The sequence below is a fragment of the Camelina sativa genome, chromosome 15 (assembly GCF_000633955.1).
Source record: "Camelina sativa cultivar DH55 chromosome 15, Cs, whole genome shotgun sequence".
In the NCBI taxonomy this organism is placed as follows: Eukaryota; Viridiplantae; Streptophyta; class Magnoliopsida; order Brassicales; family Brassicaceae; genus Camelina; species Camelina sativa.
In genome coordinates this window covers 23,315,153-23,332,222 of record NC_025699.1, presented here as the reverse complement: position 1 = coordinate 23,332,222, position 17,070 = coordinate 23,315,153, and the positions used below count along the sequence as shown (strand labels likewise).

Sequence of the window (17,070 nt, the reverse complement as noted above, 5' to 3'; positions counted from 1 at the left end):
TTTAAATGTGTTATACATGTTGGTTTCTCCACCACAGTGATATAAGATGGAATTTGAAAGAATATTGGAAATATGTTGGATATGAATCTCTTTTGATGATTGAATATCTCGAGAATTTGGACTCAAGATGTAGAGACTGTTGTTTCACTGAGTTAGTCTTTCCAACATAAGGGGAAGAAATAAACAGCTGGAACAAAAGTATTGGAAGAAATTATCTTGATCCTCGTACAAAGAAATGTGCGCTAGAAGTTGAAAAGATAATTTATTTTCAAAATTTAGCAAAAAATGCAAGAAGCATTTACTGACCTTGATAGTGACAAAGTCACATATACCAGCTGTGCTCCAATTAATATTAATGTCCTAAAAGGATAAGATCAACTGCTAGTAAGTCTAACGATCGCATGAAGTGTGATAGACTTATGGTTCCAAATATAAGCATCTTCGGAAAAGAAAAAGGATCATAAATTAATATGGCACCGAGGAAGCAAGGAGTTATGAAAAATCTCTAGAAGAGATGTAGACATGAGTAAGAAAGAGATTCAGGTACCTGAGAATCATAATGAAAGGAAATCTCAACAAGTTGAGTCATGTCTATAATGAAAAAGGAACCAATAAGCAAATCGACGTCGTAATATGTTTGCATGCAGTGTTGCAGTTGATGATGTTATTGATGAAAATCGAGGATCATAAACCGCGGTTAATATAAAAATTTTATTGAAAAGTGTACACAAAGAATGATTGGTTAATCATCAAAAGAAGTAACTATGAAATAGTTTAAGTCTCTTAAAGAGATAATATTTGGACTTGCAGTCATTACACTTGAAAGTGTAAAATGAGTAGGACATAAGAGGATCTTTATGAGAAATAAAGTACATGTAGTAGTACAATGATTCTCATAAATACTTGATATTTATTATGAGAAATGCACTCTCATATGGTGGAAGCAACTATGTAGATTCCTTATGCCTTTGAAAACAAGGCAAGACTTGATTCAGTCTATCTAGAAGGTTTCCAAACTGTCAGAAGTATCCCTTAAAGTGATTATATTGCTAGAGGCAATAATTTATAGTTCTCGAGAACATTGTAAAAGCGAGAAAAAGTCTTGATGATTTTTGACACCATTGGAGAGAAAAGGGTGAAAGTTTATCTCTATGAGAGAATCATGTGTGTAGATCATTGTTTTTGATCTTGAGGATCTCATAGTGGGTTGAAAATAAATCGGGAACAAGCTAAGTGAATATCTTAGGGTTGTGTAAATCCGAGATTGAACACTAATTATAATTGTGTTCAAGAAGTATTTTTAAGAAAGTTTGAGGATGTAGGCCTTTGCTGAACCTCGTTAAAAGAAAAAATTGTATGTGTCTCTTCTGCACTTGAAAGTGGTTCTTATTAAAAGAAAGCTATAAGAACAAGTGCAAAATATGTTGATGATGAACATATCATCTTATCTCTAGTAGAGATTTTACATACCAAGGAATATATGGAGAAATAATCAATGATGAAATATTACTCTTGAGAGATGGAGAAATCGGATTGTATAAGATCAGATATGTCATGACATTTCTTGAGGTTACAGATTTGACATCTGATGAAAAAAATGTTATCTCAAGATGCTTACATCATCTTACATAGAAAAATTATCTTCTAGTACAATATTAAAAAGAAGAGTTGAAAGGGAAAGTTTTACAACGAGATTATGAATAACTCCTATGTATAAGATGATTGTTTGGAAGATTGTATGTAAAAGAATATTTGGGCTCAAGTTCAAATAGATCTTCTATATGAAAGGGGTTCAAATGACTTAATGTTCAATGACCCAATAGAATATATGATGATCATATGAGTTTTGTACACTAAAGCATTGTTTATAACAGTTTGGAATAGATGATATATATATGATCATAATGTATAACCTGAAGATGATGCTTTTAGGGGGAGAAATATGATCATGTGCGTGGTTGTACTCTTTTTCCCTTATCATGGTTTTTATCCCATCGGGTTTTTCCATGAAAGGTTTTTAACGAGGGAGCATCTCATATGCGCATTTGGGGCTACATTTTTATAATGGTCATCCCATGGGGAGTGTTATGAATAATTATATTGTTGTATAGATGCCCATTATCGGCCCATTAGTATAAACCCTAAACCCTAATATTGTATTATATATATATGTTGTATCCTATACAACAAATGAATAACAGGGACAATTATTTCCCTGAAACCTCTGTTTACAACAAAAACCAGTTATCCCGGCTATCGAACCTGAATTTTTTGGGTTAAGAGATATGGCGTCTAACCACCAGACCACGAAAACTAAGTCAGAATATTCTTCATAGTGAGATGTGTATATATATAGTAAGATTAAAATTTAATCCATTAACGACCATGTAACGTCCGTTAACGTTCCATGGGTTGTGGATTCGAATTCACCAAGAAATTAAAATATGATGTATTTTTAGACCAACTATAATTAAATGAAGTATTTTTCTTCCAACCAAAAAAGACGAGGTATTAAATGTCCAAATAAAAAATAGATGGGGTATTTTTCGGCTTTTTTTCCTAACCCAAATTAATTAAATCCTGGTCAGAGAAGGATCCGCGCTTTTTGACTGCCAAAATTACTTTAATGTACTTATTATCTTTTATGCTTTTTAATTTATTGAGAATTATTTTATGTCATATATTCTCAAGTTTCATTTTGTCTTGTAAATAATGTTTCCCTTTTAATAGTATAAATTAATATTAAATATCAAGTACTCTGCACATATACATGCGCCTCCAAATTTAGTTTTAGAGTTAATTAGATACCTTCAATCCCCCTTTTAATAAAAGGGAAGTACACTACTTAATTTTGGTAGACTTTATATAAAATATAAATGATTACAAATGCATACAAATAGGTTATATATAGGATATACATTAATCCTATACTCTTAATAAGATAACTGTTCATATATATATCTTCGGACTCTGTGAAGTTGTTTCAAATGATATGGTAATTTAATTAAATACAGATCTTTGGTTATCAAATCGTGAAGTTATTTCAAACGATAAAAAACTTATTTAGGGAATAAAAATATACTCAGTATCATAAAAAAGGAATAAAAATATACTCAGTATCATAAAAAAGGAATAAAATCTTCCTAATTTAACAAGATTAACCGAAATCTTCGATATGGTATTCTGAAAATAATGAAAAAAAATCGGGTTGAGAATCTTCCAACCTTAGTATATAAGTTATGCTAATCTCTTTTACCATGCTAAACAATACTTTCTCAGTTTACCATGCTAAACAATCTTAAACCCTACAAGAATCCCTATTTAATAAAAGGAAAGTACACAACATAGTTTTATATTTTTAAGAAATGGTTACAAATGGTTAAAAATAGGTTATAGATAGGTTATAGATTAATTCATATATTAATCGGTTACACCTAAATATTAGGTGCAACCTTAATTAGGAATATTCCAAATTGATAATTGATATATTAATGGTAACAAATAAAATCATGGATATTCCAAACTGTATTTTCGGAAGATTTTAGTCTTATACCAAGTTGTTTCTAAAGATCTTTAAACACAATATTACAAATTTACACTATTACAAATTTATTTTCTACAGATTTTATTGATAAACCACAACGTTCAATAAAAATTAGGACCCGTGATAGAGCACGGGTTGAAATTTCTTCTGTTTATTTTGTAATTTTAAGACTTACATACTCTAGCATGGGTTAAATTTTTATATACTCTAGCACGGAAGGTGCTGGACACACTCTAGCACGGATTAATAATTTTGTATACTCTAGCATGGGTTAAAATTAACAATATAAGACTTAAATAATAGATTTACATTCTATGAATAATCTATACTATTAATTGGGGAGTACAAAAAGAAAAAAGAAAAAAAACTTTTGGCAAAAAATGCCATATATTACCCCTACGGCAGAAAACAAGGAAGAAGAAAGAAAAAAAAATATAAATGCAAACAGACGCGCATCCTAAGTCTTTGTTATTATCTCATTCGGATCCTGTTTAAGGTACAACTGTATCCAAACGCATTCTTTTTCATATACCTGCGAGCAAATTTAATATAGATGAGATAAATATGCTAATTTACAACAGATAATTAGGAAACAACCATATCAACGGTTTGATCCCATTAAAACCCAAAAAAAATCTGATTTCTCGAAATTCCCATTTATAGCAACTAACCAGTTTTATTTCTTAAATTAAAGTCCCAAATCAAGAATAATAAAATCCCGAAACTTAAATATTATCAAAACTAACATAATCATACTCTATCATTTCCATAATCTTCAAATCATCATTCAAAATAGCATACGTATAAACATTCAATCATGAAGATCATATCAAAACATTAACTACAAATATTAACAGTTAATCACATATATTCGCTTATCAAACAATCACAACAACCATTTCGATTTCATTACCTTTTATAATGACTTATTTAATAGCATTTATCAAAAATCTAAACTAAAAACAGAAATATCGTATCAAACCCAAAATCAAATCAAGAACAAAATATCTTATATTCATTGCATCGAATATTCTACCTTTAAACCAAACCCAACTTCAAATATCTATATAAACCATAGAATACATTGCAAATCTTAAAAACCATCAAACCTACGAAAAGAGAATAGAAATTTACCTTCGATTAAATCATGGCTGGGATGAATGGATTCACACATGTTTCGGACCTCAAGGCCTACAAGACATCGTAGAAAATCAAAGTCAAGATTGTCCACACATGGAAACAATACACGACATACGCGGGAGAAACTATAGAAATGATTCTGGCTGATTTTCAAGTAAGTTTCTTGATTTCTCTTTATAACTTATAAACATATATACTTCAAACCAGAAAGTTAACTAATGTTTTAATGTTTTTTCAATTATGTTATTATAGGGAGACCTCATTCATGCTACTATTAAGAAGCAGCAATTCAACAAACACCAAAGACTTATTGTTTTTGGTGACTGGCGAATTATCGAGAACTTTCAGCTGTCAAGATCAACAGGGAAGTTCCGGGCAACAAAGCATCAATACAGAATGACCATCATGAACTCCACCATCATAAGCCGATGTGATTCTGTTTCAAATAATTTTTATTTGGATCTAGCTTCTTTTGATAATATACTCACTGATGATAGTTTGAATGAAAACATTCTAATTGGTACGCTAATATATGGTTTAGTTATATATTAATGGTTTGAATTACTATCCTATGTTATTACCTGAATAACATAAATTCCCCTACTTTAGATGTTGTTGGACAGGTTGTTTCGTGTGGAGAAATGAAAATCTCAGAGCTTAATGACAAACCCAAAAAGAGATTAGAGGTCATCCTTCGAGATACAAGGTAACAAGACTATAATAGATATTTTGTCTATTAACTAATCATCTCAGTGACTAACGTGTGTATTAAATTTTGTGGTATTATAGTGACTAGCGTTTGTCATGCACCCTTTGGGGGAAGTTTGCTGACAAAATGTGGACAGCATGTCATGAGGCAAATGAGGCAATAGTCACCTGTTTGATCCGATGTGACTATTGGTTTAAGTGGGATTCCAAACTGGTAATAGAAAAAGCTTCAGAGATTTTCGATTTTCGGATATATCCGATCTATATTGCTCAAATCAATTTTTTCACAACACCGACAATTCTCTCTGTATCTCGCCTTTTTGTTTTTTTTGTCTCTTTGGTAACCCCGCACGATTGAGAAGAAGATATGAGTCTTCATGGGCCGTGATCGGATTTGTAAAATTTATGGATCCTAAATAATAAGTATAGATATATGTTTCATTATCTATACTACAATCCAATATCTTTTTCCTCATATTAATACAATGTTTCATGAAAATTAAATTTATTTCAGATTATAAAATTTAAAGAAATTGAAAAGGGTAAAAAATCTTTTCAAAAAAACCTGCACGTACGTACGGATCGTATCCTAGTATTTACCATAAAAATTGTTTGCATGAGTTGCATCAAAATAATATTATAAACAATTATATATATAATATTTTTAAAATAATGAAATGTACAGAACGGATCCAAATCTAAATCTAGTTATCTTATATTTAAGAAAGCATGACATATGGCTATGAAATGTGCATGTGTAAATACTGTGTGAATCTTGACCTGTGAACAAAACCCTCGTTTGTCTCTTTCTCTCGGTTTTTGTTTGTGTGTGAACAAAACCCTCATTTGTTTCTTTCTCTCGTTTTTTGTGTGTGCGTATATATATAAGCTCTCCTCATATTTCGACGGTTCGACCTACTAAACCTCTCTCTACCCTCATCTCTCTAAGTCTCTAGAACCATGAACCACCACCGTAACCCTTCTCTTTTTCGATCTTCTCCTCCACCGTAACCCTTCTTTTTTCTTTCTCTTTTTTTCTATCTTCTCATCCACCATAACGTTTTTGTCTCTTCACCAAATCGAGTCATTCTAGTCTTGAAAAAGTCATGTGTGTATGTCTTGTGAACCCATAGAACCAATTAGACCACCATTCTGGAACTTCCAATAGCATCCCTAAATGATCATTTTACCGAGTCCAATCTGCCCTTTCCACTTTAAATGTTTATATGCAATGCATGACAGATTATTGGATGAACTAAACCTCGCTCCCCCTCATCTCTCTAGAACCACCACTGTAAGCCTCCTCTTTTCAGTCGATCTTTTTTAAGATCTTCTCCTCCTCATCTTTTCGTTTTCGTCGCCTCTTCACAAAATCGAGTCATTCTAGCTAATGAACCCATAGAACCAAACACCCCCATCTCGACTTCCAATAGCATCCCTAAATGATCTTTTACCAAGTCCGATCTACCCTTTAAAATTGTCTTACAAAATCTAACAGATTCGGTATGAACCTACCCTCTCTTTAATATTCATATCTCTACCAATATTAAAGAGAAACCCCTTACTTTTAGCTCATAGTTTTCCCTATCAAATAAGACATATAGATGAAAAAGAAAACTACATGAGGCCAAGAAATTAAATGAGATGAGGCAGCAATACACAAGTTCAATACATAGAGGCAGATGAACATTCAAAAGATGCAACACTAATTAAGCAAAACCAGAGACAATGCCGAGAGTATGAATACATAAACAAAGTTTTGCCAAAATTAAAAATAAAAAAGACAAAAAAAATCATGAAATCTCCCAAGTAATTATTACAACTTAATTAAGAACAAACATTTCAATGGAGATAAGAGCGAGCAAACTTAGAGAAACATGGGATTATCAATCTGACCAGGGAAGATAGATTGCGTCATATAAAATGTCTCCTCATCCAGTTCTGTGAATAGTTCTTCTATGAAGACTCTTCTCACAGCATTTTTCTTGATATCATAATAGACAACATAAAATGGTTCTTCACTACGAAACAGTCGGGGTGCCAAAACAAATTCACCTGCATCATTGGGAGAATGAGGTCAAAGTTAAGCCATGACATCTTTTGTAACCAAAACATAAACGTTTCAAGTGCCAAAGAAAAAAGAAGCTTACCTCCATCAGTAAAACAAAAGGCAAGAAAATCATCATAAGTATGGCCATCTAATGGAGGTGGAACGTACAAGTGTTTGGACCATTCATGTTTCACAGCATCATCTAGAACCCACAAAATGAAGGTAGAATCACCATGTCTTGTATTGCAAAAGAATGCAAGCCTTCCCTCGTAGGTTGTCAGAATTGGATGCATGACATTGTCTGGTAACTCTGGTAGGTTTATGAGATCAAATTTTTCGGACCTAACATCAAAACTCATAATCGCAGGAATCAAATGATCAGGGTGGAGAAGAATCCCATCAGGGAGATGATGATAAACTCCATAATACAAAACACCATTGAGAGATAGATCAGGAGAATAAGGAGAACAACGAAAGTGAGGAGGAAAATCTTGAATCTTCCTCCAAAAAGTATCCTTTCCCACAGTCAAAACACGTAAGTCTTGTGCTTTTACCAGACACAGCACTTTGTAATCACCATCGATGGGATCATAACCCAAGTAAATGTAATCCGCGGAACTATTAGGCAAAGTAATGGATTTTCTAGTGCTAGGGTTATATATCTCCATCTTACCATGGCAAAACAAACCATGAACAGAAGCAGAAGAAGTTGTGTGCAGTTGATTTTGGCAACTCATATGGTAAGTTGCTGAAGAAGATGATTCACCTTGATTTTGAGGTTGACTGGCTGAGAAGACGAATTGATTCCCCAAACCGTCCATCTCCATGAATGTGAAGATGAGGCTTCTGAGAGGACGAGTAGAAGACTTGATCAAGTGCGATTTTATGAACTCTCGGCTGCGAATCATGGATGCATACTGCGTCGAGACGCAGCGAAACCTCGCTAGGGTTTCAACACTCGATGCTTTGAGTATCTCCTCGATGGCATCATCTGGAATCTGGTCTGTGCTTCTCACATCACAGGAGATCTTCTTGTTCGCCTCTTGCACTTGTTCTTGTCTTTCCATGGCGGTGATACCAACGAACGGTGTTGAGTGGTCTCGCTCCACAAATCTTATCTTCTAACCAAGAGAAGAAGAAAATGAAGTATAATATCTAATGGCTCGCGTTTTGCTCTCTTTTAATTAAACCAGTAGGAAATTTGACTCGCGGGATAAATCAATTCGGATTATAGTAAGACGGTAAAAAATTATTTATAAAACGTGGATTTACAATTGTAAAAATTAAATACCAAAATTTCTTCTTTCTACAGTATATGAGTTATGTTCTTTAATTTTATTGTAAATCTTTTGTTTGACAGTTCCAAATTTTTCTGTCTTGTTATCAAATTAAAACTCACAATTTTCTAAAATGTATCTTTTCCAAATCTTAATCTCTCTATCTAGTGGGAGAATTAAGAGAGATTACAAATTATGAAAATAAAAAATCGCAAAATTAAAGAAGATGAGACAGTGATACACTCGTATCTATTAGTATAGATATAGTTGTAATGTATATATCTATCAATATCTTGTAACCCTATACTCGTATCTATAGTTTAGATCTTCTACGCTGTGTATAAATATTAACTCTCTCGTAAGATTAATAAAGTATGCAACTAAGCAAAACCATGAGAAAACTGAGAGTATAAACGTAACACAAACGAATAGTCTTCATCCTCCAAGTAATTAACACAACTGCAGCTGAAGAACACACATATCAATGCAGATATAGAAGAGCCAGCACTCTTTAGAGAAACATTGAGATTAGCATGACCAGGGAAGACCGAGGTTATGCGATGATATGGATCTTTATTCCAAAGTGGATCCTCCTTTCCTGTGATTCCTTCTATGAGGAATCTTCTCACTCTCTTTTTATTTGGATCATAATAGAGAACATCAAATGGTCCTGTCTCCACACTTGCCCGTGCCAAAACCAACTCTCCTGCGTCATTGGCACAAAAGAAAAAGAAAAAAAAAACACAACAAAATAAGCCTTGCCATCTATATTGTAGGCAAAACATGCATACAGTTTCAAGGACCAAAACAGTCTCACCTTCACCAACAACAAAAAATGGATTGAAAACTACATATAGCAAGACGGCTCGCCATTTGTGATAGGAAAAGAATAAGACTGCATCGACCATTCATGTGTCGCAGCATCCTCTAGAACCCACAACTCAATGCTATATATATGGTTATGAAATTGTGAGAACATGAATGCAAGTTTCCCCCTGTAGCATGTCAGCTTTGGAAAAAATAAATGGTTTTCAAGTAACTCTGGTCCTTTGATAAAATCAAAATTTTCCGATCTAACATCAAAACTCATAAATGCTTCACTCGTACCTTCTTTGTTGAGCAAAGCTCGATAAACACAAAACACCCAGGATACATATATCATGAGACTCATGGAAATCAAGAAAGTGAAGAGGAAAATCTTCATTCATCCTCCATGATTTATCCTTTCCCAATGTCAAAACCCGAAGCTCTTTTGACCTAAACCATATCACCTACCAACAAGATCTCCTTTCGTCATACACAACACTTTGTAATCACCACCGATGGGATCATAACCCAAGAAATGATATATATATATATATATATATATCTTAGGCAAAGTAATGGACCGTCCATAACAAATCAAGCCGTGAACAGAAGGTGCAAACGTTTTGTACAGTCGAAAATGGCAGCTCATATGGTAAACAGCTAGGGAAGATGATACTGATTCACCTCGATCTTCTGGCTGAACCGATGAGAAGAAAAAATTATTCCCTGAACACTTTCCTTCAAATGTGAATATGAGACTTTGCGGGCTATCCGAGGATCTCATCAAATACGTTTTCACAAAATCTCATTTGCGAATGAAGGATGCACATTGTTTCGATAAGCAAAGGAACTAACAGACAATCCCCTGAATATCTCTGGAATAACATCAGCTGGAATTTATATCGTATGTGAGCTGCCTCTGATTGTTCTCAGATCATCTGAGTTCTTCTTCTTTTTAGCTCCATGTGCTTCCACGGCAAAACGTACGGTGTCAATGTGGTTTTAGGACCGAGACACCCTCAATGTGGCGGGGAAGTATTTCAAGAAAAGTTGAATTAAAGTTTAATATAGAATTATATATTATAAAATCATTTGAAAGTAATAAAATAGTTTAAAATATATGCTAAGAATAAAATTAAAAATTATTTCAAAAGAAAAAATAATAAATAGGGCTAAAATTACATAAATATTAAAACATATATAACTCTGAGTTAAAAACACAACCATCAAAATGAAAAACTTCTAATAAAAAAATGTTATAGCAAAAAGTCTCAACTCTAAGTAAAAAATTATTAAATGAAAAGTTATAATGAATTGAGGCAACCTTGTAGAGTTTTCTGTATGTATTAAGTATTAGTTATTTTAAGAAAAATTGTATTAAAGAGTAACAAGCATCATAACATTTATTGATATTTATATTACAAAAAAAAAAAATTATGACAAAGTGATCCTAAGTGAGAATATCAAACGAATATTATAATAAGTAAACGTAATTTTTGATAAAATAATGTTAAAAATAAATGGAATTTCATCTTGAGTGAAAATTTATCAACCAATAATTATAATAAATAGACACAACTACTAAAAATAAAAGATTAAATAGGTAAATATTAAAAACACATATTTTACGAAGATTTAAAAGAAATAAACGCAACTGTAAATTACATAATTAAAGTTGATTAAATTTATATATCACTATAATCATTTTAAAAATCATTAAGTTAGATTATAGAATAATATTGGATATTGGATATTGAAATTCATATTATTTAGAAGCAGCATGAAACGAGAAATTTGTGTGAGGGAACAATGTTTTGTTAGTTATCTAAGAAGAAATAATATATGATGTCAAAAAAAAGAAGAAAAAATATATATATATATATATATATATATATAATTCAAAAGAAATAAATATTTAAATAAACATAACGATTAGAACAAAAAGTTGTGAATAAGATATGATGAAAAGACAGAACTCTATAATAAACAGAAGCAATCATACGATTTTTTTATGTTAAAAGACACAACTCTTCAATAAACTTATAATTTTTCAAAATAAATATATAAAAAAAAAGTATTTAGCGAAACGGTACAACTAAAAATCGCAACTGTATTTGGTATTTATTCAGATTGTTATTATTATATAGATTTAATATATACAGTTTTTATACATATAGAATTTAAAAAATAATTTGGAATTTAATCTTATGTTTGGTTCAATTTGAAAATTTTTGGTTCACTTTGATTTTAAATAATAAAACCAAACAGCTTATAAATTTCTCTACTCAATCCTGATTTCGATTTGGTTTAGTTGCAATTTAGCTGCAGGGTTATAAATAAGGGCCGCCAAATATATTACACTGATTAAACAAACCTGCTCCATTTCTTTTCCCCCTTAATACATTGTTGAAAACAAAAGGAAAGAGAGAAACTCATATTGCAAAGAGATAGTTTTGGATTCATGTAACATGTTTTACAATTTAAAAAGCTATTAACGGTTCTCTTGGAACTTGATATTAAACATCGGACGTAAAGGTTCTACCACAGACTCTTCTTCTTCTTCTTCTTCATCGCCACCGTTGTCAGATGATAATTCTACTTCTCTAGGTTGCTTTTCTTGTTCCTCAGCTGTAGTGTCTGGTTTTATCTTCTTCTCCTGCTTTTTCTGCTTCTTCTTTTGGCGTTTCAAACGCTTCTTTGATGTTTTTTCTTCTGCAGCTTTCAGTTTCTCTTCTCTTCTTATAGTAAACTCAGCCATTTTTAACCGCTTGTTGTAGTCAATATCCATCCTTGTGAGCCGGTCTTGTTCTCTTCGCCTCATTTGCCGGTACTGTAAAAAGAGAGTGATGCATCGTTATCACACAAGTCAAGATATCTCGTAAATATGCAAAGGATGTATATACGCTAGTCAATATTTAGGACCAAATATCAGAAAGCACTCAAGCCATAACCAAGAGAATTCACATAATCAGCACCGATTTACTAAACCACACGAGCGAATACTCTTGAGTTCAAGTTCTATCAAAATTTTAACAGGGCATAATAAAGATACTGTGAAGAAAACAAAGTCAGAAACACACATCTCGACTAAGAAATTTCAGATTCCTGTTATGTACAACAAGGACTTCTCTTGATTAACCATGCTGAGAAAAAAATACCAGGAATTGAATCCAGCCGTTTCGAGTTACTAAAGAACAGGATTCGTCTTTAACCACCTACAATTTTGAATTAACTTTTACAGTTTTCGAATCCTAAAAGTTGAAATCTATCACAGCCGATTCAAGTAATTACATTCCTTCAGAGTTAATCTACAAGCTAGTTTAGTTACTCTCACATGAGCATCCCGCATATAATATACTCAAAAGTCCATACTCTTTTCTCATTACAAGCTCTATCAAATTCTTATAACTAAGAAAATTCAGATCCCAACAATAAACTCATCTTAATTGAGTGAGATTAGCTACAAACACACAACTAACTACGCCTAAGAACCAAAAGACTAGGCCATGTTCGCAATACCTTCTTCGATTTCAGAAGTAATCATAATTTTTCGATTTAAGCTATACAGGCTAAGATTAAATTACCTGATGGAAATCGCCGGAACCAGAACCAGCGGAACTTCCAGAAGTATTGCTAACGCGAACAGGAACGTTCTCGAGGATTCGTCTGAGCTTTACTTCTAGATCTTCTTCGTCTTCAAGCATCACCGGCGGTTTATACTCAACGATAGATGAAGATCCTCCGTGATCAGCCTTCTTCGCTTCCATCAATGCCGACGCTGTCGTGGCAGCAACCACCAATCGTGTGTCGCCTTGCTGTGGCTTCCCGGACGACATCGTCAAAACCCTAATTCCGGTCACAATTTGGGGATTTTTTTTTGTTTTGTTTGCGATTTCACGTGGGGACGATAGATAATTTTGCTTTTAAGGTCTATAAGAGTATATCAGAAGGGCTTTTTGGGCTTGGGCTAGACTTTATCTTCTTTTTTGGGTTGGTGTATTGGACTTAGCCCCCCCTCCATGGTTTATTTTTGTCAAGATATTGGGAAAAAAACATGTCTAATTTTTCTTTTCTTTTTTTGGAAAAATAAGTGAATTTTATTTATCAATAAAGAAGAAAAAGAAAATGTAACATGTTTCCCAAGATATGTCTTCTTCAGAATTCGCTATTTTGAATTAATATTATAACTAGAATATAACCCGTGCTCTAGCACGGATTGAAATTTCTTTTGTTTATTATGTAATTTTTATTCAAAAACATCATATATGTGATTATTTTATTTATTTTAAAAGTTTTTTTGGATGGAATACTATGCCAAATCATATGCTGAATATGAATTATGAAAATAACATATATTTTGTAAGATCTATTCTAGTAGATCTAGATAATTAACCCGTGGCATACCGCAAGTTAAGTTGTGTGATAAAAAATTAATTTATTTTTTTTATTTGATTTGTTAAGTGTTTAAAATTATACATTATATTTTGATTGTTAATATTGTGAGTTAACCCGTAGTATACTGCATATTAATGTAACGTATGTTTGTCAAAATCATCTTAACCAAGAAAAAGTCTACGAAACAACATTATTCTAAACTTTAATTTAATCTGAGAAATCATATTTCTTGAAATTTTAACCTTTGCTCATATTTCTTGGAATTATTTCATATTATAGTGACATATTATTGATTCGTGCTATAACAAATCAAATTAGAGTGTTTATAATTTTTAAATTTTTGATCTATCATATATTTATGATATTTTTAAAAATATCAAATTAAACTATTTTAAAATATTTCAAATTAATTTATTTTAAAAGTTTAAACTATATTAAACTATACAATTCAACAAAGAAATATATGAAATTAAATTTAAATATTCAAATTTTGATCCGTTACTCAGTTAAAATTTTAGTTTAATAGATATTTTTTTAAAGAATAATATTACTAAAGCTTGAATATTTTATGGATTGAACATTTTTTTTGGTATGAAAATGTCAATGATTTATACTAAAAGTTTGGAGGAGTGTTAGGTAAAATATTATTTCGTTTTATTTAATTTTCGAGATTTTCTTATATATTTTTTCTTTAATTGCCTAAAAGTATATATGGCCTAACAGTATGGTTGTTAGAGATTTTATTTCTTTTATGTTGTATTATTCTTGGGATATTCTTTTTAAGTGTATCTATGTATAAGTTAACCCATATAACCTATTTTGTAACCAACTAATGAATCAAATAATAACTATAACTTTATAACTTATAACTATTATATAGTCTACCAAAAAGAAGTTGTGTACTTCCAAAATATTAAATAGGGGAAGCTCGACAAAAAGGTATAACTTTTGTCATAAAAGAAGGGATTTTGTGCAAATTACCATTTTTTGCAACTTCAACTTCCATTTCTAAAATAATGCAGATTAATCATAAGAATTCAAAAATAGTATGAAATATAACTATTACATGTATCTTCTAAACGTTTCTACGCTCACATGCATTAATTTAAAAAAAAATTAAATGTAGATTTGAACACTTAGTCGTTGGGGTTTCGATTTGATATATTATTTATCAATATTTTCAAAATTTGACGATGATGACATAGATTCTATTATGTATTAATTATTATTTGCTATGATTTTTTGTATATTTTTGGGAGTTGAAAGATAAAATTGCAAGAAATGGTGAATTAAAAGGTTTTTTCACAAAACCCTAGATTAAAAAGAGGTACTTTAATGTCACAAAAAGAGGAGGAAATTAGTAAAATACATTTTTTTTTTATGTTTGTTCATTTTATTAATGAATATGAGCTTGATAGCCTAGATGTGGATTGTAAGCCATTAGGATTAGGAACTTCTCTTGCGTTGGTGGTACCTTGGCTACTAAAATAAGAACTCTCATAGCAGCAAAGGATTAAGGAATGGTAAAATAACATTCTACTTAAAAAAAACCTTCATGTGAAATATGCTCTGACCCAATAGATTTGAACCTCTATAACTTTTTAAGAGACGAAATGAAGTTTTAATTTTGCCAAAGTTGTAGAACATAAGAGTTGTTTTAAATAAGGAGTGGGGAAGATCCTCTTAATTACCCCTAACACTCAACAAACTAGACGAGAAATTAAACAACATCACCACAAAACAAACAAGACAGAGAGACATCAAATCGATGGAATAACCTAGGGTTTAAAGCTACGAGGTTTCTCGCCTAAGAAGAGATCTCGATGAGTCCATGAACCTTCCACACTTGAGACGAAAATTCAATAACATCTAACAAACAATACCAATAACATAAAGCAAGTCATAGAACAATGAATCAACAACCTAAACAACTGTTCTAGACCACTACATTCCATTATAACAATCTAAACAACCGTTCTAGACCACTACATTCCATTATAGCAACCTAACAGCAGCATAGAACAAACAACCAAGCCTCTATAGTTCAAACGCAAATATTATATAAAATTTTAGGGGCATTAAATCTCATAATGATTTGTAGTCTAGTGGTTCAATTGTTCAAGTGTTGTGCTCTTTGTCTGTCTGAAGTTCGAATCCCCTTGACAGTCATCCATTAAACTAATTTTTTTCCTTCCATTTTTTATTCTTTTTCCAAAAAACCAATTGTTTTCCTTTTCCAGTTTTCTTAAAAGAAATAAACAATTTTACTAATATTCTTTTGTTAGATTACTTAAATTAAATACTATCTCCGTTTCAAAATATAAGATGTTTTGAATGAAAGCACACATATTAAGAAATAATCACTTTAAAAAAGTTCAACCAATCATAAGCAATATTGCAAAGAATAAATAATAAAAAATATAAAAGTAATCTAAAAGTTACCTAGAAAGTTGGAAATATCCTATATTATGAAATTAAAAAAAAACCTCTAAAACATCATATATTATGAAACGGAGGGAGTAATTATTTACTTAAACAATTTAACTAACATTATTTTATCTTCTTCTATTTCTCTGTTTTTTTTTCCTCAAGTTTACCAATCTCTGTGGTTTATTTTTATTTTTTTCATATATAGAATTTACAGATCAGAAGAATTAATATACAATGGCTTAATAATTAAATGATAAAAGTGGAAAATTTAGATAAAGTGATCACTGATCAGTATATATTGTTTATGTATGTTTTGCTTGTTAACATTTGCATTTTTTTTTTGGACATCAGTTTTTGGTTTGCTTTAACCATCATATATCATCGGGCCGGCACTGACCCTCTAGAACGTCCTTTTCTTCATCGCCTCTGAAACTTTGTTAAATGGTCACTTTAAGTTGTGACGTCAAGAAACCATTTGAACCTCTGGTTATCAACTAACATAGAACCGTTGCATCTGTAGAACATATGTAAAGAGTATAAATGTAACCCCAGTTGATGTAAATATTACCCGAAAGAATAGAGCTGTCCTAAGCGTTTATAAAGTCTAAAAGGTACACAAAACATGATACAAAGAATACTCTACACATTACACATGACCTAGTTAACCAAGCATCCATGAAAATGTGGTTTTAGGCTTTTAGCATTAAAGAATAACGATA

General features: G+C 31.5%; 2 protein-coding genes across 2 annotated transcripts; both read right to left on the bottom strand.

The window, feature by feature from the left end:
- On the bottom strand, window positions 7,633-8,509 carry LOC104748712 (F-box protein At2g21930-like). The gene is made up of 2 exons (XM_019236803.1): window positions 7,739-8,509; window positions 7,633-7,644 (listed from the first exon to the last, which is right to left on the bottom strand). The coding sequence occupies exons 1-2, from the start codon at window positions 8,507-8,509 to the stop codon at window positions 7,633-7,635; spliced, it is 783 nt and encodes a 260-aa protein (XP_019092348.1).
- Window positions 11,882-13,420, bottom strand: LOC104747355 (PRKR-interacting protein 1-like). The gene is made up of 2 exons (XM_010468985.1): window positions 13,111-13,420; window positions 11,882-12,356 (listed from the first exon to the last, which is right to left on the bottom strand). Exons 1-2 carry the CDS (start codon window positions 13,360-13,362, stop codon window positions 12,018-12,020), a joined length of 591 nt encoding a protein of 196 aa, XP_010467287.1. The 5' UTR covers window positions 13,363-13,420; the 3' UTR covers window positions 11,882-12,017.

Coding starts and splice junctions, on each gene's coding strand:
- LOC104748712 (XM_019236803.1), bottom strand. CDS start 8,509: ATGGAAAGACAAGAACAAGTGCAAGAGGCGAACAAGAAGATCTCCTGT.
- LOC104747355 (XM_010468985.1), bottom strand. CDS start 13,362: ATGTCGTCCGGGAAGCCACAGCAAGGCGACACACGATTGGTGGTTGCT. Junction 12,357..13,110: donor GTTCCGGCGATTTCCATCAG/GTAATTTAATCT, acceptor CTCTTTTTACAG/TACCGGCAAATGAGGCGAAG.